This window comes from Chionomys nivalis, chromosome 19 (assembly GCF_950005125.1).
Source record: "Chionomys nivalis chromosome 19, mChiNiv1.1, whole genome shotgun sequence".
NCBI lineage: Eukaryota > Metazoa > Chordata > Mammalia > Rodentia > Cricetidae > Chionomys > Chionomys nivalis.
In genome coordinates, this window is record NC_080104.1 from 11706602 (window position 1) to 11732739 (window position 26138).

The 26138-nt window shown below is 41.8% G+C and overlaps 1 protein-coding gene across 5 annotated transcripts in view; it reads right to left on the bottom strand.

The window, feature by feature from the left end:
* Znf318 (zinc finger protein 318) overlaps window positions 1–22513 on the bottom strand; it is a 54588-nt gene extending 32075 nt beyond the window's left edge. For all 5 annotated transcript variants that reach the window (XR_009058763.1, XR_009058762.1, XM_057794544.1 and 2 more), the window contains exons 1-5: window positions 21823–22513; window positions 19458–19609; window positions 8677–9316; window positions 5496–6977; window positions 1797–1896 (exon numbers count right to left, since the gene is read on the bottom strand). Coding sequence is in view for 3 of the 5 variants with exons in the window: in XM_057794544.1 (XP_057650527.1) it covers window positions 1797–1896; window positions 5496–6977; window positions 8677–9316; window positions 19458–19609; window positions 21823–22308 (2860 nt within the window). In the remaining 2 variants the exon portion in view is untranslated. The remainder of the gene's footprint in view (window positions 1–1796; window positions 1897–5495; window positions 6978–8676; window positions 9317–19457; window positions 19610–21822) is intronic.
* Between the last annotated feature and the right edge of the window lie 3625 nt (window positions 22514–26138).

The following is a 26138-nucleotide window of genomic DNA, read 5'->3' on the forward strand; positions in this document are numbered from 1 at the left end:
TGGTGGCTCCAAACCATCTGTAAAGAGATCTGGCACCCTCCTCTGGCGTGTGGGTATAAATGGAGGCAGAAAGTTGTATACATAATAAATAAATCTTTAAAAAAAAAAATCACAGAATATTTTGGGCTAAAAAAAGATCTTAAAGAGATGAGCGGATATCAAAAGGACACTACCAAAAACTCAAAGTGGTCCCCATTAGCTAAATATGGAAAAATTTTAGCATGGAAATAATGACAATGACAGATGGTAACCTATTTATCACTGAATAAATATATACTCATACAATGACTAAACTAATTGGGGTAGGGGTTAGAAGTCCCTTCTTAAAACAGAAACCACACTACATAGAAGGAATAACAAAATTAGAAAAATCACTACTTAACAACCATCAAAACAAGTTTCTCAGGGTAGAAACATTAATTAAAACTGGTGGGAAGAAGCTTCAAGAATAATTTTTACTATATTTACAAAGATTTCCCCTGAAAAGACACTATCGATGTAAACTTGACATTGTTTTTGCCAGTCTTGCCAAAATGTATAATCCAAACTTAATCATAAAAAATCAGATAAATTAAGGATAAATTAATAAACATTCTATAAAATACATGACTTTTATAATATATCAAATTATGAATAGAGGGCTGGAGAGATGGCTCAGAGGTTAAGAGCACTGACTGCTCTTCCAGAGGTCCTGAGTTCAATTCCCAGCAACCACATGGTGGCTCACAGTCATCTGTAACAAGATCTGGCGCCCTCTTCTGGTGTGTGGGAAGCAGAATGTTGTACACATAATTAATAAATAAATTTAAAAAAAAAATTATGAATAGAAAGGCTCAGGAACTATTATTAAATGGTAAAAGACTAAAAGACTGACAACTGAATGTGATAAATCTTTGTGATAAAACAAATGGTAAAATATAAATAACATTGGAGATTAGCTATTACAATTAATTTCCTAATTTTAAAAATCTTTTTGCATGCGTGTGTGTATGACTCTCTGTGTGTGAACAAGTTCACATATATCCTTATGGAAGTCAAAGGGCAAGCTTGGGTATCTGTCCTCATCTTCTATCTTGCTTGAAAAAAATTTCATCTGCTGCTGCATACACCAGGCTTGTGGGGATTCTCTTGTTTTTGCGTCCCATCTTGCCACCGAAATGCTGGGATTATAGACGCATGCTATTGTATCTGACCTTCTGTGGGTTCTGAGAATCTAAACTCAGGTCCTCATGCTTGTACAGAAAGCCATCAGCCTATTCCTAATTCTCTAACTTTGATTAGTGTATTGTATATTTGAATTCCTGTTAGGAAATACATTATGAAGTTCTAAAGGGTATCATATCTACAACTTATTCTAACAGAGTTCAGGAAAAAATACACATTATATGCCAGGCATGGTGGCACACACCTTTAACCCCAGCACTCAAAAGGCAGAGGCAGGTGAATGTCTGAGTTGAGGCCAGCCTGGTCTACAAAATGAGTTCCAGGATAGACAGAGCTACACAGAGAAACTCTGTCTCAAAACAAAACAAAACAAAACAAAACAACAAACTGCATACTCAAATACAAAGAGAGGAAGAGAGAGTGGATAGAAAGAGAAAGAAGGAGAACAGAAGTATTAATAATTTGAGAGATGAGGACTACCTGAAGATTCTGCATGGCTATACAACTTTCCTCTAGGCTTATGCCCACACCGCTCTTGATGACCCACATCTGAGCACCAGCACCTCCGTACTGGGGTCTCCTACAGTTACTATCTACACGACAAGGAGGTCAGACAAGGGGTTGCCTGATACCTTGTTGTTTATGAAGCCGCTCCAGCTCAGTCCTGAGATAAAACATTTTCTTCTGTCGGGCTTCCTGGTCAGTCTTCAGTTTTTCTCTCTCTTCAATAACCTACAGAGTACAAAACAGTAAGAGAGTGTATCTGAAGTTCCCAGAAAAGATCAAGAGGGTATGTAGAGAAGGCAGAATCACACCTGTGTTAAGGATTCTATATGGTGATATGACTGTGGAGAGTTAAATTGTTGAAGAGCCAAACTATTTTGACTCCCTTTAAAATCACCCACAGCACATCCCTGTGGACTGTCTGACCTAACATCCTGTGATCACCAAAACCAAAACCAGACAATTTTTTTTTTAAACAGGGTTTCTGTGTAGCTTTGGAGCCTAACCTGGAACTTGCTCTGTAGACCAGGCTGGCCTTGAACTCACGAAGATCTGCCTGCTTCTGCCTCCTGAGTGCTGAGATTAAAGGCATGTGCTACCACTGCCAAACATATTCTGTAAATACTTTTATAGCTTATTTTGTTCTGTAACTAATAAAAATCTCACATTACTTAGCCAGGTGGTAATGGCGCACACCTTTAATCTCAGCACTCAGAAGGCAGAGGCAGGCGGATCTCTGTGAGTTCCAGACCAGCCTGGTCTACAGAGCTAGTTCCAAGACAGTCAGGACTAGAGAGGAAAACCTGTTTTTTTAAAAAAAAACCCTCGGGGCTGGAGAGATGGCTCAGTGGTTAAGAGCATTGCCTGCTCTTCCAAAGGTCCTGAGTTCAATTCCCAGCAACCACATGGTGGCTCACAACCATCCGTAATGAGATCTGGTGCCCTCTTCTGGCCTGCAGGCATACACGCAGACAGGATATTGTATACGTAATAAATAAATAAATATTTTTTAAAAAAAACCTCCACACGGGGGTTGGAGAGATGGCTCAGAGGTTAGGAGCACTGCCTGTTCTTCCAAAGGTTCTGAGTTCAATTCCCAGCAACCACACGGTGGCTCACAACCATCTGTAATGGGATCTGGTGCAGAATATAGTATATGTAATAAATAAATAAGTTTAAAAAAAAAAAAAAAAAAAAAAAACCTCCACGCCGGGCGATGGTGGCGCACGCCTTTAATCCCAGCACTCGGGAGGCAGAGGCAGGCGGATCTCTGTGAGTTCGAGACCAGCCTGGTCTACAGAGCTAGTTCCAGGACAGGCTCCAAAGCCACAGAGAAACCCTGTCTCGAAAAACCAAAAAAAAAAAAAAAAAAAAAAAAACCTCCACAGTGAAACATGTTATTTGTATTCACGGGTCATGGTCACCCCCCCCCCTTTTTTTTTGGTGTTTCAAGACGTAATTTCTCTGTGTAGCTCTGGCTGTCTAGAACTCACTCTGTAAGCCAGGCTGGTCTGGAACTCAGAGATCTGCCTGCCTCTAAATCCTGAGTCCTGGGATTAAAGGCATGCGCGAGCCACCACTGCCCAGCCAGAATGAATCTATACCCTTTATAAACTGTTTTAGGAGTCCCTGTTTCCAACATCCTTCTTTTCTATTTAGCTCTTACACTGGTATCTTAAACTTAAAGTCTAGTGCAGTGGCACTTACCTCTAAATCTTAGCACTCACATGCTTTTGCAAAAGGATTGCTATAAATTCAGGGTCAGCCTGGTCTTAAATAGTAAGCTCCAGGACAGCCAGCGTCACAGAGCAAGACCCAGTCTCAAAACAACCCTTCAGCCAGAGTTCAAATGCCTGGACATAGAAGCTTTGTTTGTAGTCAAAGTAACGTTTTATTCAGATCCAAGTTCAAAACCAGGATTTTATCCTTTTATTCAGAACTATACTACCTAGAAAGTTTTCAAGCAGGAAGTAAAGCCATTGACAACACCACTGCATAGTGACTCTGAACCCAGGGGTAAAGATGAAGAAAAGGAGTAAAATGTGGTTATGATTCATTATATCAGCTGTATTATGTATTTAATATTATTTAAGCTTCACATTTTCTCCATTTTATATTAGGAAAAGTAAGGTCATATAGGATTAAGTATCTCGGGGCTAGAATGCTCAGCAGTTAAGAACATGTATTGATCTTGTAGAGGACCTGAATTCAGTTCCCAATACCCACATCAGGTGGCTTACAACTGCCTGTAACTCTAGTTCCAGGGCATCCTATATCCTCTTCTGGACTTCCTGAGTACCTACACTCACATGTGCACAAACGTGTGTGTGTGTATGTATCTACAAAATTAAAAGTAGATCTTGGAGCTGGAGAGGTAGCTCAGTGATTACGAACATTGATTGCTCTTCTAGAAAACCTAGGTCCTATATATCCCCTGCACCTCCACAGTGAAACAAAACTGTCTGTAATTCTGTAGTCTCGGGAGATCCGAAGCCCTCTTCTGGTCTCCAAAACACCAGCCACATATATAGTGCACAGACATACATGTAGACATAACACATACAAAACACTCATACATATAAACTAAGTAAATTCTTAATTTTAAAATAAAAAGAATCTTAAAAAAGAAAGAAAAACAACTCACCAGGTGGTGGCAGCACATACCTTTTATTCCAGCACTCAGGAGGCAGAGACAGAGGCAAGTCGATCTCTGAGTTCAAGGCCAGCCTGGGCTACACTGAGAAACAGTCTATAAAAAAATAAATAAAATAAAAAACCAACAACAACAAAATAAACGACAACAAAAAAAAAAACCCAAATCAAAACAAACAACAAAAAAGAAGCTCACCCAAGGTCACACAAGTCAAACTAAATTTAAATTTAAAATTCAGATACAGATTGGGCATGGTGGCATATGCATTTAATCCCAACACTTAGAAGGCAGAGGCAGGTGGATCCTTTGAGTTTGAGGCTAGTCTGGTCTACAGAGTAAGTTCTAGGCCAGTAAGGGCTACATAGCAAGCAAACAAACAGACAAACAGATATAGCTGTCCTGAATTTATTATCTCTTAACCAGTTACTACCAGGTAACAGAAAAAAAAGAAATGACTTGTCTTTAATAGACAAATGAGGAAAACCATTGTCAGTCCTTAGTGTTAGGGTATTAAAGAGAAGAGCTCCATCTCCAAAACACTTTTTGTTTTGTTTTGTTTTGTTGAGACAAGGTTTCTCTGTGTAACAGTTCTAGCTGTCCTGGAACTCACTCTGTAAACCAGGCTGGCCTGGAACTTGCAGAGATCAGCCTGCCTCTGCCTCCTGAGTGCTGGGATTATTGACATGCACCACCACCAACTGGCTTTTTTTTTTCCTTCCAAATATTTTCTTGAAATTTACATTTTTTTCTTTACTGAAACTTAAGACTGTCAATGAAACTTATGGCTAAAGTTCAAAGCATTTGAATACCACAGAAAATTAAATTTTTATCTTCCAGGGATTAAATTCTTTAAATGAAAAAAGATAAGACTTTCTGATACTTCAAGGTTACTAGCTTCTACCCTCAGTATCTTCAGACTATTCATATGACAGAGAAATAAACTTAAAAAGGCTAGCCATTACAGTGGAACCTATAAAAACAAAATATTAGAAGCTCAAAGGGGCTATTATGTACATTACTTGGGTAATGATGTAGACCTCCAAGAAGCTTAAAGTACAAAAGGTCTTACAAATTTTCACCCCCTATAAAGAAACATGTACAAACTAAAAACTATGTTTTTTGCTAAATAGAAAATAAAAAACTCAGGCATGAGATGCCCAAAGCTAATATTCACCTTCTGCTTCTGGGAGGCACGGTTCTTTTCATCAGAGATCTTCTCTGGATTATATCTTACGAGTGATGGAATGGAGACCTGAACAGGAACCTGCTTAACAGAAATTGAGCCTAGCGCTGATACCTCTTGTTTAGACTTTTCAGGAGTCACAGTGGGGATCACACGGAGATTGGGACGACTACTATGAGTAGCTTGTTTGGTTGTTGGTATTAGCCTGTGTGGTTCAGGTAAAGGGTGGCTAGATGGTTGAGAGGCAGGATACATGGGCCACCTTGAGGCTGTGTATGCCATGTAGTGCCTGTAAGCATCAAAAGAAGCAGAAGGAATGATAGATCCCTGGTAGTTTGGAGGTATCCGAGGTGCAGCAAACTGAGAGGCTCTTGGTATATAGAACTGGGATAAAGAAGCAGAGTGTGGAAGCCTAATTGGGGTAGATGGGGCTGATGGCAACATGCACCTAACGGCAACAGGTGACTGAAACCCACTGCCAACTACCTCTGGTCCTGTAACATGACCCATTGGATGATCAGACTTTAGGAAAGGAGAGCTATTTTTTGTGAGCAGGTAAGGATCTACTGGGGAGGCTGGGTGTGGGTGGGATACTTCTGGGGACTGAGTGTTGTTGTGATGTGCCTCCCTGCTCTCCAGTCTGTGATGATCTGATGAGCGCCGATCAGTTGTAAAACTGTGGTCAACTGAGGAACAGCGGTCAGCTGAAAAGTGCCGGTCAGCAGATGAACGTCGGTCAGCAGATAATCGTCGGTCAGCAGACAAACGTCGGTCAGTTAAGGAGCGTGATGATGGCTTCTTGCCATGAAGTCGTTCCTGGGTTCGTGCAGCCAACTTACTAATTTCTGCTACTCCAATATCCAGTCCTATGGTCTTAAGCAAGTCATGAATCTTGGCATATTCTGGATTGCTCTCTTCTAGTGATTCTAGCTTTACGGCTGGAGTTGAGGGCAGAGAGCTTGCTTTCTTTTTCAAACCTTTACTCTCAGAGTCCCCAAGGGACTTAGGTGGAGATTCTGCTTTAATATCCTCCTCTTCATCCCCATAGAGAAATTTCTCCTCATCCTCAATATCAGGGAAACTACGTCTTCTTTTTTCCTGTGTACTGGTAGGATCAGCCAACATGCCCAGAATTCGGGAAAAGCCACTGCCATCCTGGCTAGCTCTCTCATGGGGCAGTAAGAAGTCTGTATGTCGTTCAAGTCCCTCAGTTTTCAAATTCAATTTTTCCTTATAGCACAGAACACTGTCAAATTTTTCACTGAGAGGATTGTTGTCTTTAGATATCTCATGGAGGGGACCCCACTGGAATATGTTACTCTGAGGTTCCTTCAGGTCAGCCGCCACTGTAGTCCCCTTATTTTCCATCTCTGAAGCAAAAGTAGCAATAGCACCACTTAGTGGAAGAGGTGAATGTTCAGAATAGAGAGGACGATCCTGATTGGAGCTGGTACTGCTGGAAAAGCTCTCAAGCTGCAAACACAAACACAAGCACACTGACTGAGCAGCTATGAGGAATCACAGAACACTAGTAACTGAGATGTTTCTTGAATAGGAGAGGTTTAAGTATAAAAGGAAAGTCATCTAAGTTCAAGAAACAAGTTCCCCATCTCTTCAACTGTCTCTACCATAGCAAGGAGAAAAAGAGAAAAGGAACTGAAGTAGACAGAGTGGTTGTGACCTTTACCTGTGTGTTCTATTCTTTATCAAGGAATCTGAATTCAAAAGGATTTTAGACATTTTCTTTAGCTTGTTTTCCTATTTTGTTTTCTTTTAAGAACTGTATTATTGTTGTTGGGGTAGGTGGTGTGTAACTATGTGGGCACACTGAGGGGAAGGGGGAGGTGTGTGAATATATGAGCACACATGAGCATAGTATGTGTTGTGTGTGTGTGTGTATAGGTGTGAATATATGGGCAAACATTAGCGCAGTGTGTGGACGTATGTATGTGTGAGAGAGCAGGTAAGAGGTGTGTGAATATACGGGCACACATGAGCACAGTGTGTTGTATGACAGAGGGGAGGAGAGGTGTGTGAATATACGGGCACACATGAGCACAGTGTGTTGTATGACAGAGGGGAGGAGAGGTGTGTGAATATACGGGCACACATGAGCACAGTGTGTTGTGTGACAGAAGGGAGGAGGGGAGGTGTGTGAATATATGGGCACACATGAGCACAGTGTGTTGGGTGTGGGGAGGAGCTGTGTGAATATACAGGCACACATGAGCAATGTGTTGTGTGACAGAGGGGAGGAGGGGAGGTGTGTGAATATATGGGCACACATGAGCACAGTGTGTTGTGTGTCAGAGGGGAGGAGGGGAGGTGTGTGAATATATGGGCACACATGAGCACTGTATATGTATGGATTTTCAGGAGTAAGAATCTGGGAATCAAACTGAGCCATCAGGCTTGTCTCCAGCCATGTCTAACTTTGTAGCTCAGGCTGGCCTTAACTAGCAATGTGCCCTAATAGACTTGAACTTGGAATCCTCTTGCACTGGTCTCTCAGCTGCTGGGATTATGGGTGTGTACCATTTCACACAACTTATTTTTTTATCTATTGATGACCAAAAGAAAAACACACAAGTAGGATTATTCTGGAAACAGGAAACTCTAGAACTCTAACCTATCAACCTCCCCTTGCTTCTCTAAGTACTTCAGTACTGTCTCAGAAGCCTCTAGTCACATTAGTAGTCTTGCCTAACTATCTTTTCATAGAAAGAAAAAGGAATGTTAAGGCCAGAAAAGTTGTGATTCATCTCAAATTTACACAGGAAGTTGATAGTTCCTAAACCAGAATCACTTGATTTCTAGTCTTATGTTCTACAACTCATACACTGTCTTCTTCTAAAAAGATGAAGAAATCTGAATTATCTTCTCTTTTTGTCCTTAAGCTTCATTTCCAAGAATCCATATTCAAAGATTCCCATAGGGCTATTCGATTTAAGGAGGGAAAAAACCAAGGCAGATATTCTTTTAAATCAGAGTCCTTGTTGGTGCATTATGAGCCTATAGTTTAATCTGGAGAATCATGGAAGGGATCGATCACAGTTAAGCATAAGATGTCAGCACAGCACAAGTTACACAGACACCATTAAGGAACACAGTCCCAGGAAAGTATCAGGATTTAGGATATCAGAGGAACTATCAAGAGAAATACAACAGAGACCTGCACAGATGGTTTCACGTCCACTTCAGTTCGCTTCTTCAGAATGGACTTCTTGGGCATCACAGGAACTTCCTCAGGCCGATGCAAAGAATATTCTGGCTCTGATGTAGTTAGGACACTTGACAACCCAGGGATGGAACAGCTAGTTCCATCATCAACTCTCACAAGCTCCTGACTCAAGCTCCTATTTTGTTCCTCCTCTTCCTCTCGCTTTCGCCTGGCAAGGTCCAGTTCTCGAAACTCAGGGTCTAGAAACCTTGGGCTTGGGCTTCTTCTTCGCTGTCGATAGTTGCGAGTCCCAGATGTAAAACTTGAGGGATCCCCTCCTATGCCATGTACCTTTTCCGCGTCATCATAACGGGGCCTTTTGGTCTCCCGGCTTCTTTCCTCAGATCGTACGGAGTAAGAGGAGCTTTTGAGTTTGTCTCTACTCCGTTCTGCTCCCCTCAACAGTTCATCATGACAACTGATATGGGAACTATACTCAGCTCTATGCAAAAAAGGTTCTCTTGCTTGGTAGTCCTCATCAAGTTGTCCCAAGAAGGGACTAAGTTGCCCCTCTTCCTGAGAAATGTATCGTTCAAGGCCCCGAGAGCACTGGGAGCTTCGTGTGAAGACAGAATCATCAGTCAGATCATCCCTGAGAAAAGAGACAAGCATCACTGAATATGCTGAACTTGGAGAGAGAATGGCCAGACAATGCTAAAATAATATTATTTGGGAAGGGGACAAAAGAAGACTTAAAGCAAAAGTAAAATGTGTCTGAAATCCAAAGACACATTACACATGGAACATTTCCTCTCCCTTCCCAGGGTCACCAGCAGCTTTAGCTTCTAATCAAGAGGTGTTATCACTAATATATCAATAGAACACTTACATTAAGTATTTAGTCTAAGGATGCAGTGTATCACACTGGTACTCAGGAGATACAAAATACCACAAAGAGACCAAAGAACTAGAGAAATGATTCAGCAACTAAGACTGCATACTATCTTCTAGAGGACCCAAGTTCAGTTCCCAGTACCCATGTTCAATGGCTTACTCCAATTTCAGGGGATTAGACACCCTCTTCTGGATTATAAAGACACTTGCATTCACATGTATATACTCACAAAGAAGCACACAGATACACATAATTGAAAAATAAATTTTTTTTTTTTGATTTTTCGAGACAGGGTTTCTCCATAGCTTTTTGGTTCCTGTCCTGGAACTAGCTTGTAGACCAGGCTGGCCTCGAACTCACAGAGATCCGCCTGCCTCTGCCTCCCAAGTGCTGGGATTAAAGAAAAATAAATCTTAAAAAAAAAATTCAGAGTCCTAATTGATTCAACTGGACTAGCTAGATCAGATATAGCCTTTAATCCCAGCACCTAGGAGGTAGGCAACTCTGAGTTCCGGGGCTACATACTAAAACACTTCCTTGAAAAAACAAAAAACATAACAGGGACTGGAGAGATGACTCTTCTGTTAAAAGCACTACATGTTCTTCTAGAGGATATGAGTTTGATTCTCAGCACCGACATGATGGGCTCACAACTATTTATCTATTACTCCAATTCCAGGGAATCCAATGCCTTCTTCAGGTGTCTTCCTCAGGTACCATACATGAACACAGTGCGGAGACATACATGCAGGAAAAACACCCAAACTTGCCGGGCGGTGGTGGCGCACGCCTTTAATCCCAGCACTCGGGAGGCAGAGGCAGGTGAATCTCTGTGAGTTCGAGACCAGCCTGGTCTACAAGAGCTAGTTCCAGGACAGGCTCCAAAACCACAGAGAAACCCTGTCTTGAAAAACCAAAAAAAAAAAAAAAAAAAACCAAACTTATAAAAATAAATAAATCTTAAAAACAAAATAGTAACAACAATAAAAACTTGCCTAGCTAAATTTAAGCTCTTTATCAGGACTGGCATCCCTAGCATTAACTGAGAATTTATTTAAAAAAATGATTCTAAGCAGACATGATGGTTCGTAACTGTAATACCAGTGAGGATACTAAGTTCAGAGACAACCTGAACTTCATTAACTTTGAGGACAGAATGGCTATAGGACCTTATCTCAAAAACAAAACAGAAAAACAACAAATAAGAAATACACAACCTCTGGAGGCATCACAGTCCCTGACTTCAAACTCTACTACAGAGCTACAGTACTGAAAACAGCCTGGTATTGGCATAAGAACAGACAGGAGGACCAATGGAACCAAACAGAAGACCCAGATATCAATCCACACATCTTTGAACACCTGATTTTTGACAAAGAAGCAAAAAATATCAAATGGAAAAAAAAAGAAAGCATATTTAACAAGTGGTGCTGGCATAACTGGATATCAACATGTAGAAGAATGAAAATAGACCCATATCTATCACCATGCACAAAACTCAAGTCCAAATGCATCAAAGACCTCAACATAAAGCCAGCTACACTGAACCTTATAGAAGAGAAAGTGGGAAGTACACTTGATCGCATTGGTACAGGGAACCACTTCCTAAATATAACCCCAGCAGCATAGCCACTGAGAGAAACAATTAATAAATGGGACCTCCTAAAACTGAAAAGCTTATGAAAAGCAAAGGACACGGTCAACCAGACAAAACGACAGCCTACAGAATGGTAAAAGATCTTCACTAACCCCATATCAGAGGTCAGATCTCCAAAATACACAAAGAACTCAAGACATTGGTCATCTCAAGAACAAATAATCCAATTCACAAAATGGAGTACAAACCTACACAGAGAACTCTCAACAGAGGAATCTAAAATGGCTGAAAGACACTTAAGGAAATGCTCAACATCTTTAGTCATCAGAGAAATGCAAATCATAACAGCTCTGAGATTCTATCTTACATCTGTAAGAATGGCCAAGATCAAAAACACTGAAGACAACTTATGCTGGAGAGGTTGTGAGGAAAAGGGAACACTTCTGCATTGCTGGTGGGAATGCAAGCTGGTACAACCCCTTTGGATGTCAGTGTGGTGATTTCTCAGAAAATTAGGAAACAACCTTCCTCAAGACCCAGTAATACCACTTTTGGATATATCCAAAGGATGCTCAATCATGCCACAAGGACATGTGCTCAACTATGTTCAGAGCAGTTTTGTTTGTCATAGCCAAAACCTGGAAACAACCTAAATGTCCCTCGACTGAAGAATGGATAAGAAAAATGTGGTACATTTACACAATGGCGTAATACACAGCAAAAAAAAAAAAAAAAGAAGAAGAAGAAGAAGAAGAAAAGAAAAAGAAAAAATAACGACAGCTTGAATTTTGCAGGAAAATGGATGGAGCTAGAAAACATTATTCTGAGTGAGGTAACCCAGACACAGAAAGACAATTATCACATGTACTCACTCATAGGTGGTTTTTAAACATAAAAAGCAAAGAAAGCCAGCCTACAAACCACAATCCCAGAGAACTTAGACAACAATGCAGACACTAAGAGAGACTTACATAGATATAATCTACATGGGAAATAGAAAGTAGAAAAATACAAGATCTCCTGAGTAAATTGGGAGTATGGGGATCTTAGGGGAGGATTGAAAGGGGGAGAGGAGAGGAAGGGAGGGGAGCAGAGAAAAATGTAGAGCTTAATAAATATCAATAAAAAAATTGTTTGGTCATGCTCTTTCCTGCTTTGCCTGGATATCCACAAGAAGTCTATTACCATGGGACCCAAAAATAAATGTTTTGGTTCACTGTGTATCTTTATTTTTCAGAAATACCAAGGTCTCAGATCTTTGTAGCATACAGGTAAAAATTCAGGATGGTTCTTTTTTTAGTTCAGAAGTAGATGATAATAAACCTAGCTATTTCGGGACACTATGGCCACAGAGCTTCTATGACCCAAAAGACAAGGGTTTTGATTTAAATCACAGATGGAAATAAAGACCCTCTAGGATTTTTTAAAACTACATGTAAAATTTTTTTGTGTGTACATGTCTATATGTATGTGGGCACATGTGATTCATGGCCCATATATAAATATCAGAAGAGAACTTGTGGGACTTGGTTCTCTCCTGCTATATGTGTGCTAGGTATCAAACTCAGGTCTTCAGGCAAGTGCTTTTACTTGCTGAGACACGTTGCTGGCCCAGACATCCTCTATGCCAGGAGATCCTTTAGAATTTTAAAATCCAATTTCATCTAAATAAAAAAAAAAACAATAATGAAACAAGTAATCTTAGGACTTAGGAGGCTGAGGCAGGATAATCACCATGAGCTTGAGACCAGATGTTTGTGAAGGGTTATGTGGGTGCTGGAAATCAAACGGGGGTTCTCTGGAAGAGCAGCCAGTGCTCTTAACCAATGAGCTATCTCTGCAGCCCCATAGAAATAACCTTAAAAAAAATCTGGATAATTTTGAGGTCTTAATGTATTATGAAATAGGACTAAGAATAAACTAAGAATGGCCTCTGAAATCAAACATCACTGAAACACAAAATGTTTGCTCTGTCCATCAACCATAAATACACCTATTTATGGAGGAATACTCGAGCTGATTCACTATCACCAAACCACCAACTATATATCAACAAGTTTCATATTAGTGTAGGAAAAAACCCTCCTAAACTATATGTATAGTAGCAAGGTCACCACTCTTCCTTTCCTCACTAGAACTAGGATATGTCACCACCGAATGAAACACTACCTCAGTATCTAATAGGACAGTAAGTATCAAGAAGCTACAAATAAGGTGGCTCTCAGAAAGCCTCAGCAGACTTAGAATTGCCAGCAAAAGGGGGATGCAATAGAAGGAGGCACAGAACAGTTAGAAACAAAACAAAACCAGAAGCTATCATATAAATATAGTCCACAGTCAGGCTGCTTATGAGAAATTTAATCCTTCTTTCTTTTTCCCAGGGGTTAAAAGAAAACTGGCTGTCATAAGAGACAGTCCTGGAGAAACAAGATAGCTCAGTGATTAAGAGTACTTGCTATTTTTCCAGAGGACCTGGGTTCAGTACCCAGCTCACCACCATCTATAGCTCCAGTTCTAGGGCATTCAAACTGGTCATACAAGTCAGGCACACACATGTAAACACTCAAGACACACAAAATTTTAAATTAAAAAATGTGAGTCCTAAAAAGAATCACCATTGTCTGTAGCCTAAAGTAGTACAGTGACAGACACTCTAAAAGCCTTGGCCAAGCTGGTACATGCCTTTAATCCCAGACCCTGTTATCAAAACAACAGCAACAACAGCAGCCTTCACTAAGAGCAATTGTTTGGATGCTTGGTTGGTTTTTCACAAACAGGGTTTCTCTGTGTAGCCCTGTCCTAGGACAAGGGTGGCCTCGAACTCAGAGGTGCTCCTACTTCTGACTCCAGGGTGCTGGGATTACAGAATAAACCACCACCACCTACTGACGAATTGTTTAAAACTAGATCTCTAAAAAAGAAAAAAGGAACATGAAGGCTCACTGTACTGTATTTTCTATTTTTAAAAATTATTCTTAGGGGCTAGAGAGCTGGCTGCTCTCCCCTAAAAACCTGGGTTCAATTGTATGCACCCACATAGTAGCTCACAACTGTCTGTGTCTCCAGTTCTAGGGAATCTGACACCCTCACACCAATGCACATAAAATGAGTTTAAATAAAATTTTTAAAAAATTGTTTTATTAGCATACATGGCACTCCTGCCCAGACCACCGAAGAAGCAGGATATGACCTGTCCCGCCGAAAAAGGTACTGACCCATATGGCTAACATAGATAAGAATAATGGGTTAATATAAGTTCTAAGAGTTAATAAAAGCCTGAGCTAATGGGCCAATCAGTTTTATAACTTATGGAGATCTCTGTGTGATTTTCTCTGCGACTAAACAGCTGGGGAACCGGGCGGGACAGAAACCCCAACAAGCCCGGCCCCTCATGTTACAACACATTATGAAATTTTCCTATATGCATAATGTACTTTGATTATATCTACACAACTGCCCCCCCCTTTTTTATCCTTTTCACCCTCCCTGCTGATACTTTTCTAGTACTAAATAGTATCCATTCTTTTGGGGAGAGGGGCTCAAGGCAGGGTTTCACTGTGTTGTTCTGGCTGTCCTAGAAGTTGCTCTGTAGACCAGATCGGACTGTGATTCACAGAGATCCACCTGTTTCTGCCTCCTGAGTGCTGGGATTAAAGGTGTGCACCATTACTGGTCAGTTTTATTCTATTTATATGTGTTTACAAATGTCCATTAAACAAATTAAAACATGAGCCTGGAGAATAGCTCAATGACAGGTTGTTTGCCTAGCATACACAGGCCTTGGGGTTAGTCCCTAATTCCACAAAAGTAATCTGAACAATAAAATATCTGTCTATAGCAGTGGTTCTCAACCTATGGGTCGTGACCCATTTGGGGGGTTGAACAACCCTTCCACAGGGGTCGAATATCAGATATTTACATTACATTGAATAACAGTAGCAAAATTATAGTTATGAAGTAGCAAAGAAAATAATTTTATTGTTAGGCATCACTACAACATGAGGAACTGTATTAAAGGTTCACAGCATTAGGAATGTTGAGAAACATTGGTCTATAGATATATGAATCCACAAAGGCCGGGCAGTGGTGGTGCACACCTTTAAACCCAGCACTCGGGAGGCAGAGGCAGGAGGATCTCTATGAGTTAGAGGCTAGCCTGGTCTACAAGAGCTAGTTCCAGGACAGGCTCCAAGGCTACAGAGAAACCTTGTCTTGAAAAATCGAATAAATAAATAAATAAATTCACAAAGCAGCTTGTACAACAACATTCATAACAGAATTATTTACAACAGCTAAAAATAAGACAACCCAATGGTATTCATCCATTTATTGATAATGAAAAAACAGTAGTTGGCATATCCATATAATGAAATATTATTGGCCATAAAAAGAAACACTACAGGGGCTGGAAAGATGGCTCAGAGGTTAAGAGTACTGACTGCTCTTCCAGAGGTCCTGAGTTCAATTCCCAGCAACCACATGGTGGCTCACAGCCATCTGTAATGAGATCTGGTGTCCTCTTCTGGCCAGCAAGCATACAGACAGACAGAACACTGTATATATAATAAATAAATAAATCTTTAAAAAAAAAGAAACACTATAAACATAGATGAAACTTAATATATGTGAAAGCTAGTCGCAAAGAATCAAACAATGCATGAATAGGCAAGTTCATAAAAGTAGAAAGTACAGCTGGAGCCGGGCGGTGGTGGCACATGCCTTTAATCCCAGCAGTCGGGAGGCAGAGGCAGGCAGATCTCTGTGAGTTTGATGCCAGCCTGGTCTACAGAGCTAGTTCCAAGACAGGCTCCAAAGCCACAGAGAAACCCTGTCTCGAAAAACTAAAAAAAAAAAAAGAAAGAGAGTACAGCTGGGCGGTGACACACACCTTTAATCCCAGCACTAGGGAAGCAGAGGTAGATCTCTGTGAGTTCAAAGCCAGCCTGGTGAGTTCAAAACAGCTAGGGCTACACAGAGAAACTCTGTCTCAAGAAAAAAAATGTTATAAAAATTTATTGCAGTGGTGGATACACAACTCGGTGTATCTTAGTATCCAAGCATCTTAGAATTTTTCACTCAGCTTGTTCACACTTCCATTTTAGAATAAGTTATAGTCCAGTATAGGGCTCCTAAGGTAAGACCATACATAATCTTGATAATTTGGTGTCCTGGCTAGTTTTATGCCATTTGACACAAGCTATGGTCATCTGAGAGGAGGGAACCACAATTAAGAAAACTCCTCCATAAGATCGGGTTGTAGCGAAGCTTGTGGAACATTTTCTTAATTAGTGATTAGTGACTAGATACCACCCTAGAGTGGTAGTCCTGGATTCTGTAAGAAGGCAGGCTGAACAAGCCATAAAGAGCACTCCTCCACGGCCTCTGCATCAGCTCCTGTCTTCAAGTTCCTGCCTTGCTTGAATTCCTGTCCTGACTTCCTTCGATGATGAACTATGACATGGAAATGTAAGCCAAATAAAGCCTTTCCTCCCCGACTTTCCTTTGGTCATGGTGCTCCATCATAGCAATAGAAGCCCTAACTAAGACACTTGGCTGTTACCCAAAAACCTAAAAAAAAAAAATTTACAGAATCAATAAAAGGGAAAAGTATTGGGGGCAGTTGTCTCAAGAAAAATTTAAAAAAAGAAAAAGAATTAACATGGCCTTTTGGAAACATCCTTAAGACTTTATTTTTAAAAAGTATGTTTGTGAGCCGGGCAGTGGCGGCACACACCTTTAACCCCAGCACTCAGAACGCAGAGACAGGTGGATCTCTGTGAGTTTGATGCCAGCCCTGGTAAAAATAAACACACACACACACACACACATACACACACACACGTATGTAAACCAGACCCACAGCTCCCATTTAGATCCTTATCCTCACTTTCTCTAAAGCATATTTCTCTAAAACACGTGATTCTGGAATATTACAGTTCTAGACACCTTATGAAGGAAATTAAATTTTTATAACTTAAAGAGATAGTTTGTTATCAGGAGCATATGTGCATAACAAAGAGGAAATGTCAGTTTAGACCTCACAGAAGGAAATGTTGAGGTTACCTAAAACCCAGCAAGGAAGGAAGAGAATCACACCCTGTACCACCACCACTGTAGTCCACCTACTCAATCACCTCCCAAAATAGAAGCAGACTGAAGGGCAAGAGCTGTTGACTCAATTAGCACTCCAGTCACATACCTTGAAGCCCTATCTTCAGAAGCCTCAATGTTATATAAGACTGTCCTGCCTTGCTTCACTGCATCCATAGCCATTGGAGCTTTGAAGTAAATAGCACCAGTAGTACCTCTGTCCTCAGACTTCCTGCCCAGCTGCCTTCATCTGCCTGCCTATACTCTATACAATACTCATTACCTGTAATAAACAATATTTCCTTGATTAATCACTAATTTATTAAACCCCAATGTGCTAGAGACTATAGAAGATAAGCTCTAAGATGAATAAAATGCTATCTTATATGCCTATCCTTACCTTTTTACTATTCTGAGGTAATAAAATTATTTAATCCCTATATATAACTTTTAGTAATTGAGGTCTAGATTCAACACAGTGTAGTTTATTTGTCCTTCCTTAGCACTCAACAATTTTGTTTTATTTTTCGAAAGAGTTTCTCTGTGTAGCCCCGACTCACTCTGTAGACCAGGCTGGCCTCCAGATCAGAGATCCACCTGTTTCTGCCTTCTGAGTGCTGGGGTTAAAGGTGTGAGCCATCACATGGCAGCACTCAACAATTTTAAGCAGTAACCACACTTAAAACATTTTTAAAGATCTCTACTTTCTATTACTGCTTCATACATTTAATATACATAGATGAATTATCCACTAATTTATTTAAATGCCTTAGTATCTATAGTCTAACCATCCAAGCAAAAAAAATTATTAAAAAAAATAATTTTCAAGCAGGGTGTTGGGCTCATGCTTGTAATCTCAGCACTCAGGAAGAAGATTTCTATGAGTTCCAGACCAGCCAGGACTTTTACATAGACTGTCCCACAGCCCTCAAAAAAGCCAAGTGTAGTACCACAGGCCTTTATTTAATTCTAGCACTAGAAGGCAGAGGCAGGTCAATCTCCAGGGCTTCAGAGTGAGACTCTATCTCAGATAAATAACTTCTCCATCACTAAGAAAACAAACGTCAGGTATGGTGGCACACATCTTTAATCCCAGCACTGAAGAGGCAGAGGCAGGAGGATCTCTGAGTTTGAGGCCAACCACATCTACAAAATGAGTTCCAAGACAAGAGTTGAAGATAGATAGTTACAGTTATAGTCTTCCTTGTTTACCAGACTCAAGAGAAGAAACTCATTAAAGAGGTGTAAAGTGCATAAGGTTGAGAGATCAAAAGATAGTTTTGGATGGTAATGCAAGTGAGGATAGGAAGTGAATTAGGTACAAGACTTTGGACTCACCAAGATAGGATAGATAATGGAATATTTTCTTCAAATTTGTCAAATACTAGTAGACAAGACATTGTTAATGTAATCATTGCCTGTATATATTTGTCTATACTTATTGTACTTAATTGTATATAGTTTTTCTTATATTAGTTAAAACATTTTATTTTAGACAAAAAGGGGGAAATGTAGTGATATTTTGTTTGTGCAAAATATACAAATATTTTGTACAAATAAAGCGGACATCTGAGTTTGAGGCCAGTTTCATCCACAAAGTGAATTCCAAGACAGCAAAGGCTACAGAGAAAAACCCTGTCCTGGAAAAAAAAAGCAAGCAAGCAAACAAACAAACAAACAAACAAACAAAAAGACTTCCCATTTTGTTCAAAACCTTTATTGGTTGGGCAGTGGTGGTGCTCGCCTTTAATCCCAGCATTCAGGAGGCAGAGGCAGGCAGATCTCTGTGAGTTCAAGGCCAGCCTGGTCTATAAGAGCTAGTTCCAGGACAGGTACCAAAGCTACACTAAGAAACCCTGTCTCAAAAAACAAAACAAACAAACAAAAAAAAGGCACAAAACCAAAAAAACCTTCATTGTATAAAGGACTCTTCCTAGATTTTTATTTTGGTCTAGTATTTGATTACGTTCCCTCAGCCTTCTCCTTCTAGTTGTACCAAATGTTCTTTTCCTGGTCCACATTTCATCAGAAACACAAGCCTATGTCAATACACTCTTTCTATTCAGTCTTTCCCAGTGTTTTTCTTCTATTAGATACAGACATAGGGGATAACTTTGTGCTGGCACCACACTTCAAACACATCACTCAGAAAACAGCAATATTCTGCCTTTCAGAATTAGTATGGTGCACCCTGCCATATTTGAAGCCTACCTGTCCATATCCTCCAGATTATCAACTGGTGATCCCAACCGGTCACTAAGTCGATGCCATTCTGGTGTGTTAACACAGAAGTGGTCATTGCCAACAGTGATTCTTAAACTCTGCTCCAGAGAAGAATCAGAACACAGACCAGGAGAACGTCTCTACAAAAGTTAAAAAAAAAAGAAAAAAGAATAACCATATGGTAGTCAACATGAAAACATCTTTATGCCATAAAATGTATTTCCCACTCATAAAATTGTTGTCTTTCATGGTAAGGAACCATTCCACAACAGAAAAAAAGAATTTTAGAAATATCCATAGTTTTGTTAAAAGCTTATATTCTTCACTCCTCCAAAAATATGACTGCCTGTTCTTATGGAACATGGGAATAGCCAAGTAAATAAAATCCTTGCTCTCAGGACTTATATATATCTAGCTAAACGAGGAAAGCCAAAACCAATTTTAAGCACTTCTGAAGGTAGCAATAAGTAGCATTGTCACTAAAACATGAACCATAAAAGACTAAAAAAAAGGAGGAATCACTCCAGGTAGGGTGGCTAAAGGCAGCATTGCTGAGATGTTGTCATTCAACTTAAGTAAATGGGAAGCTTATAGGTCTTTCAAAGAAAACAGATGTTTCAGGCCGAGGGAAGCAACATCTCAACATCTCAAGAATGAACTGGCATTCTTTGGGTAACAGAAAAGAGGCCAGTACTGCTGGAGCAATGTGACAGATAGAAGGGAAATTATGATTCTTAGTGTGATAAGAGTGTAAGAGGGTTTTAAGAATCAAAGTCATGTAACCCAACTATACTCTTCCTCCAGGTGCTTGCACTACTCTAAGGTGCTCACTCAAAGCTCACTTCTCAGGAGGCTCTTTCCCTTGAAGTCCTATCAAACACTATAACTCACTGTTGAATTTCACATTTAACAAACTACAGACCACTGCCAAGACCACAGATGCCCATTAAATGCTTATTAAATGTATAAAGCGAAGGTTTCAAATCAGTTTGGGGGCTCCAGTTGAGAGTGAGTATTGTTCTTGCAAAGGACCAGAGTTTGGTTCACAACACCCACATCAGGCAGCTAACTAGCTCCAAAGTCTCCACCAGCATCTGCACTCCTAAGTACATACCCACACATAGGGACACATGAATACAATTAATTAAAAAGATTTTAAAAATCAGTTTGATTGCTGAACACAGAAAAAAAAACTGGTGAGTAGCAAGGCTAAATTGTAAAGAAGGTAAATGTATGAATCCAAGGAAGAGGTAAGAGGGTCGTCAGAGTGCCAGAAGGTGACAGGACATCCTGGTGATTTACCCTAAAGGTACACCTAACAGGTTAGATGAGGTAAATGTTCAGATTAGACGAGAAGAGAAAGGAGATAACAATTTCCTATAGGACAGAGAACTGGAACAAATACAGTATCCTGAAGAGGAGGGAAGCAGTGGTACAGTGTTCTACTTTTGAGTCCTCTGTAGTGAGGGCTTTGAAAAATCTCCACAATGTGACTAATCAGTTTATCTGTGAGCAGAGTCCTAGCATACATGATTTATATAGCGCTCTCCAAAAGAAAATCTTCACTAACAAAGATGAACTGAGAACAAACAAACCCCTCCACTATATCAGGTCATGGGCAGGAACTCTGCTACAACTCTAGTGCTTCCTGAGGCCACAAGTCGGGTTTCAGAGTCCCGCAAGCCCTCCACTTTGGACCCACACCCACCACCACCAACTCATCTCACGCAGCACATTTTAACACTTAACATCGCGGGCTGAGAGGACGGAGCAGGAGAACTGAACCACAGCCCCTCACTTGTAGCTGTGCCACCTCCATCAAGTGACTTGGACCTCTCAGCTGTGCGACAAGGAGTAACAACAGTCATTGCTTTACCTCACGGGGCTGTGAGCACTAAAGAACGCTGGTAGCTGCTGTCACATCGCTCGTTGGCGGGCAGCAATCACAATAATTGATTATGCACATCTCGCTTCTGACAACAGCTCCAACTGAGAGCCCCATGACAGCTAAAGCATCCAGCTTGCTTAGGTTCAAGCTGTCCTGACTGGCCATCAGGCGTTCGCATGCTTCTCTAAACCCGGGCCTTAAGGGGAATGAATCTCACCAAACCCCAGGGAAACCTCAAGGCGCCAATAAGTAAGGAAGAAATTCTCCTCGCTTTGATTAACTTTTCCACTTAGCGAGAGCGAAAGCCTTTTCCCAAGAAACCGGGCTTTGGGTCCCGAGTCCGTTATTGTGTCAACGAGGCGCCCAGGGCTGTCAGGGAGCAGGGCGGACTTGAACATTTGGACTCCAGCGTGGAGGCCCCGGGGCTCGGGATCGAGGGGCGACCCAGTTGAAGGGTGGGATTACCCGACTGCCGCCGTCGCCTGGATGGTCTCCGCGGCCGTCCCGAGCGAAGTCGGCGCGGGACTCGCCTCGAACGCTGCCTCGGAAGCCAGCCAGGCCCGGCGGGTAGAGTCGCCGGCTCCGCGGTGGCGATGGGGAGCCGCGACGGGCGCGCGGCGGGGACGGGGAGCCACGACGACCCCGAGGAGGGGACGGCGAGGCCCGGCGGCCACGGGGCGGAGACGGTGAGGCCCGGCGGCCACGGGGCGGGGACGGGGAGCCGCGACGACCCCGAGACGGGGACGGCGAGGCCCGGCGGCCGCGGTGGCCTGAGGGCGAGCGGTGCCGGCGGGAGGAGAGCCGCAGCGACGACGAGCTAGAGGGCGGCGGCGAGGGGCGGCGCGCCGGGCCTGAAGAGGAGCCCCCTGAGCGGCCGGGTCGCGAGCCGCTCACGCCGCCGTCCTTCGTCCGGTGCGAAGAGACCGAGGAGCGGGAGCCGCTGCGGTACATGGCTACCGGGAGCGCCGCGGCCACGGGCCCCGAGCGCGCCGCCACAGCTGCAGCCGCCGCCGCCGAGCCCGCAGCGCGCCGCCCTCGCGGCCGGAGCAGCCCCCTCCCCGCCTCCGAGGCCAAGCCGAGCGCGCCCCGGAGGCCCAGCGGTTGGAGGGCGCGGGCACGCGCCGACACACCCCCGCCCTCCCAGGCTCCCCGCGGCCGGACGCGGGCGGCGAAAAAGTGGGGAGGAGCGCGGAAGCCGCGGGCCCCGAGGACGCGCGCCCTCAGATCCGCAAGCCCCGCCTCTCGGCTCGCAAGATGGCGGCCGGCGAGCCGCCCACTTCCCCTCCCCCGAGGGGCACGTGACTCGGAGCGGGCTGGCGCGGTGGGCGGGGCACTCGGTGTGCCGGGGCGCTGGGTGCCCGTAAGCGGGGTCTCAGGCTGCTGGAGCGTGTCAGCGCTTTTCCTGCCCACTGCCAGCCCTTCTAATTTACAGTAAACGATTATCGTGAGAATAGCAGTGACAGCCTCACCTAAGCCCCCTCGAAGGCTGTGAACCTCAACAAGAACACCTACTGACATCCTCCCGCCTGCAGAGGAAGCCTGTCATTGTCGACTTTCCAGTCCGATAATTTATAGCGGTTTAAATTGAGGATGAGAAAGTTCAGGGAGGCGAAACTCAAAGTTGAACAGGTATCAGTAAAATTTCCGAAGTTTTGACCAAGCACGACGGTAAAATGTTGACGCTCACCGTCAGAGCAATCCATACCTTGACAGGCAGGAAGAAGCCCGCCAAGTGTTTCAGACATTCAGAATTTCGTCCCCAGACTAGAAGCATCATTTCCCCACATGTCAGCCTCAGGAATCTGCATCCTAAAAAAGAAAAGAAAAGAAAAAAAGGCGCCTCGCAACCATTCATAACTTCCCACTCTCCGCTGGCCTAGGAGGGGTGCAAAGACATATATGGAGGCAAATACTCAAACACAGAAAATATAAATAAATCTTTAAAAAATGGAAAGGAGAACAGATAGGGTGTCGGTCAAAACAAGAAAATAGGGCCTGGATAGATAGTTCAGGAATTCTTTTCCCAGCACCCACATGGGGGCTCCGAACCATCCAGGACCGCAGTTCAGGGGATCCCATACTCTTCTCTGGACACTAGGCACCCCGTGATGTACAAACAATCATGCAAGCAAAACATTCATATACATAAAATGGAAAAATAAGAAAATAAGTTGACTCTAAACAACAGCCTCTTCATATTTTTCACCAGCTAAATACAAATTTGAAACTTGTATAAATTTGTATAAAAATTAGATTTCTGATTTCAAAGCAAAGGCAAAACAAAGAGAACATAAATTATAAAATATTTCTACTTACTAATTTATGGTTTTGGTTTTTGTTTTTGTTTTTCGAGACAGGGTTTATCTGTGTAGCCTCGGCTATCCTAGAGCTCACTCTGTAGACCAGGCTGGCCTTGAACTCACAGAGATCTGCCTGCCTCTGCATCCTGAGTGCTAGAATCAAAGGCATGTGCCACCACTGCCTGGCTAATTTATATCTTCATGGTTAAAATAGAACCAATTTACATTTTTTAAAGACATATGCTTACTTCATATTTCAGTATAAAATTTGATTTGCTTATTTTTTGGCCTTTTTTTTGAGACAGGGTCTCACTATGCAAACTTGGCTGGTCTGGAATCTGTTTTATAGACCAGGATGACCTTGAACTCACAGATCTGCCTACCTCTGCCTCTCACCTGACCACAGTATAAAAACTTTACCAGCTGGGTTTCCTTACACACAGCTCACTTTATCCTATATAATTGATATAATTTTTTAAAATAAAATTTATTTTAATGAAAAAGTTAATCCACCAGAGAGGTATGTGCCCCATCTTCATCATACTATCTAGGTATTTAACTATCTACACTCCCATAGAATTTAAGTAAAAGTGAGAAAAGATAAATTACGATGTGTAGTTACTTGAAGTCAATGCTTATTGTGTGTACTAGGGTCTCAGTTACTGGAGGTGTAGTGATATTGTTCATGTTTTAACAAATAAAGTGTGGTGGTACACACCTTTAATTCCACCACTTGGGAGGCAGAGGTAGATTGACTCTGTGACTTCTTCAAGGAGCAGAGGTAGATTGACCTCTGTGACTTCAAGGTGTGGTAGCACACACCTTTAATCCCAATGCCTGAAAGGCAGAGACAGATAGAAATGGGTTAATCAAGATGTGAGAGTTAGCCAGTTAGAGGCTAGAGCTAATAGGCCTAGAGGTGTTTAAATGAATACAGTTTCCATGTAATTATTTTGGGTGTAAAGCTAACCGGGTGGCAGGACGCAGCCCGCCGCTCCTTCTACAATAAAGCTTAGCTAGAGCAATAAGACAACAAAATGAGATCAAGAGGATACAAATTGGAAAAGAAGTCAAACTCTTACTATTTGCTGATTGTATGATAGTTTACATAAGCGACCCAAAAAATTCAAGCAAAGAACTTCTACAACTCATAAACACCTTCAGTAATGTAGCAGCATACAAGATTAACTCAAAAAAATCAGTAGCCATCCTGTACACAGATGATAAATGAACTGAGAAAGAAATAAGAGAAACCTCACCCTTCACAATAGACACAAATAGCATAAAATATCTCAGAGTAACTCTAATAAAACAAGTGGAAGACCTGTATGACAAGAACTTTAAATCTTTGAAGAAAGAAATTGAACAAGACACCAGAAAATGGAAAAATCTCCCATGCTCTTTGGTAAGGTAGAGTTAACATAGTAAAAATGGCAATCTTACCAAAAGCAATCTACAGATTCAATACAATACCCATCAAAATCCAAGTAAAATTCTTCACAAACCTCAAAAGAACAATATCAATTTCATATGAAAAAAAAAAACCCAGGCTACCCAAAACAATTCTGTACAATAAAGGAACTTCTGGAGGCATCATAATCCCTGAATTCAAACTCTACTACAGAGCTACAGTACTGAAAACAGCCTGGTATTGGCATAAGAACAGACAGGAGGACCAATGGAACCAAATCGAAGACCCAGATATCAATCCACACACCTGCAACACCTGATTTTTGATAAAGAAGCAAAAACTATCAAATGGAAAAAAGAAAGCATATTCAACAAATGGTGCTGGCATAACTGGATATCAACATGTAGAAGAATAAAAATAAACCCATATCTATCACCATTCACAAAGCTCAGGTCCAAATGGATCAAAAACCTCAACATAAAACCAATCACACTGAACCTCACAGAACAGAAAATGGGAAGTACACTTGAACACATTGGCACAGGAGAGCACTTCCTAAATATAATCCCAGTAGACACTGAGAGAAACAATAAATGGGACCTCCTGAAACTGAGAAGCTTCTATAGAGCAAAGACATAGTCAACAAGACAAAAACAGTAGCCTACAGAATGGGAAAAGATCTTCACCAACCCCACATCGGACAGAGGGCTGATCTCCAAAATATACAAAGTGGTGTGGAAAGTCCTTCTGTATATGTGTTGTTTTTATTGGTTAATGAATAAAGAAGCTGGCTTGGCTTGTGATAGGGCAGAGTAGAGCTAGGTGGGAAAAACTAAACTGAATGCTGGGAGAAAGAAGGCAGAGTTGCAAGATACCATGTAGTCAACTGAGGGCAAAGATGTGAGCTGCCAGCTGGAACTTGCCAGTAGGCCACGAGCCTCATAGTAAAATATAAAATAATGGAAATGTGCTAATTCTAGATGTAAGAGCTAGCTAGGAATACATTTAAACCATTGACCAAACAGTATTGCAAATAATATAGTTTCTATGTGATTATTCTGTGGTCTGGG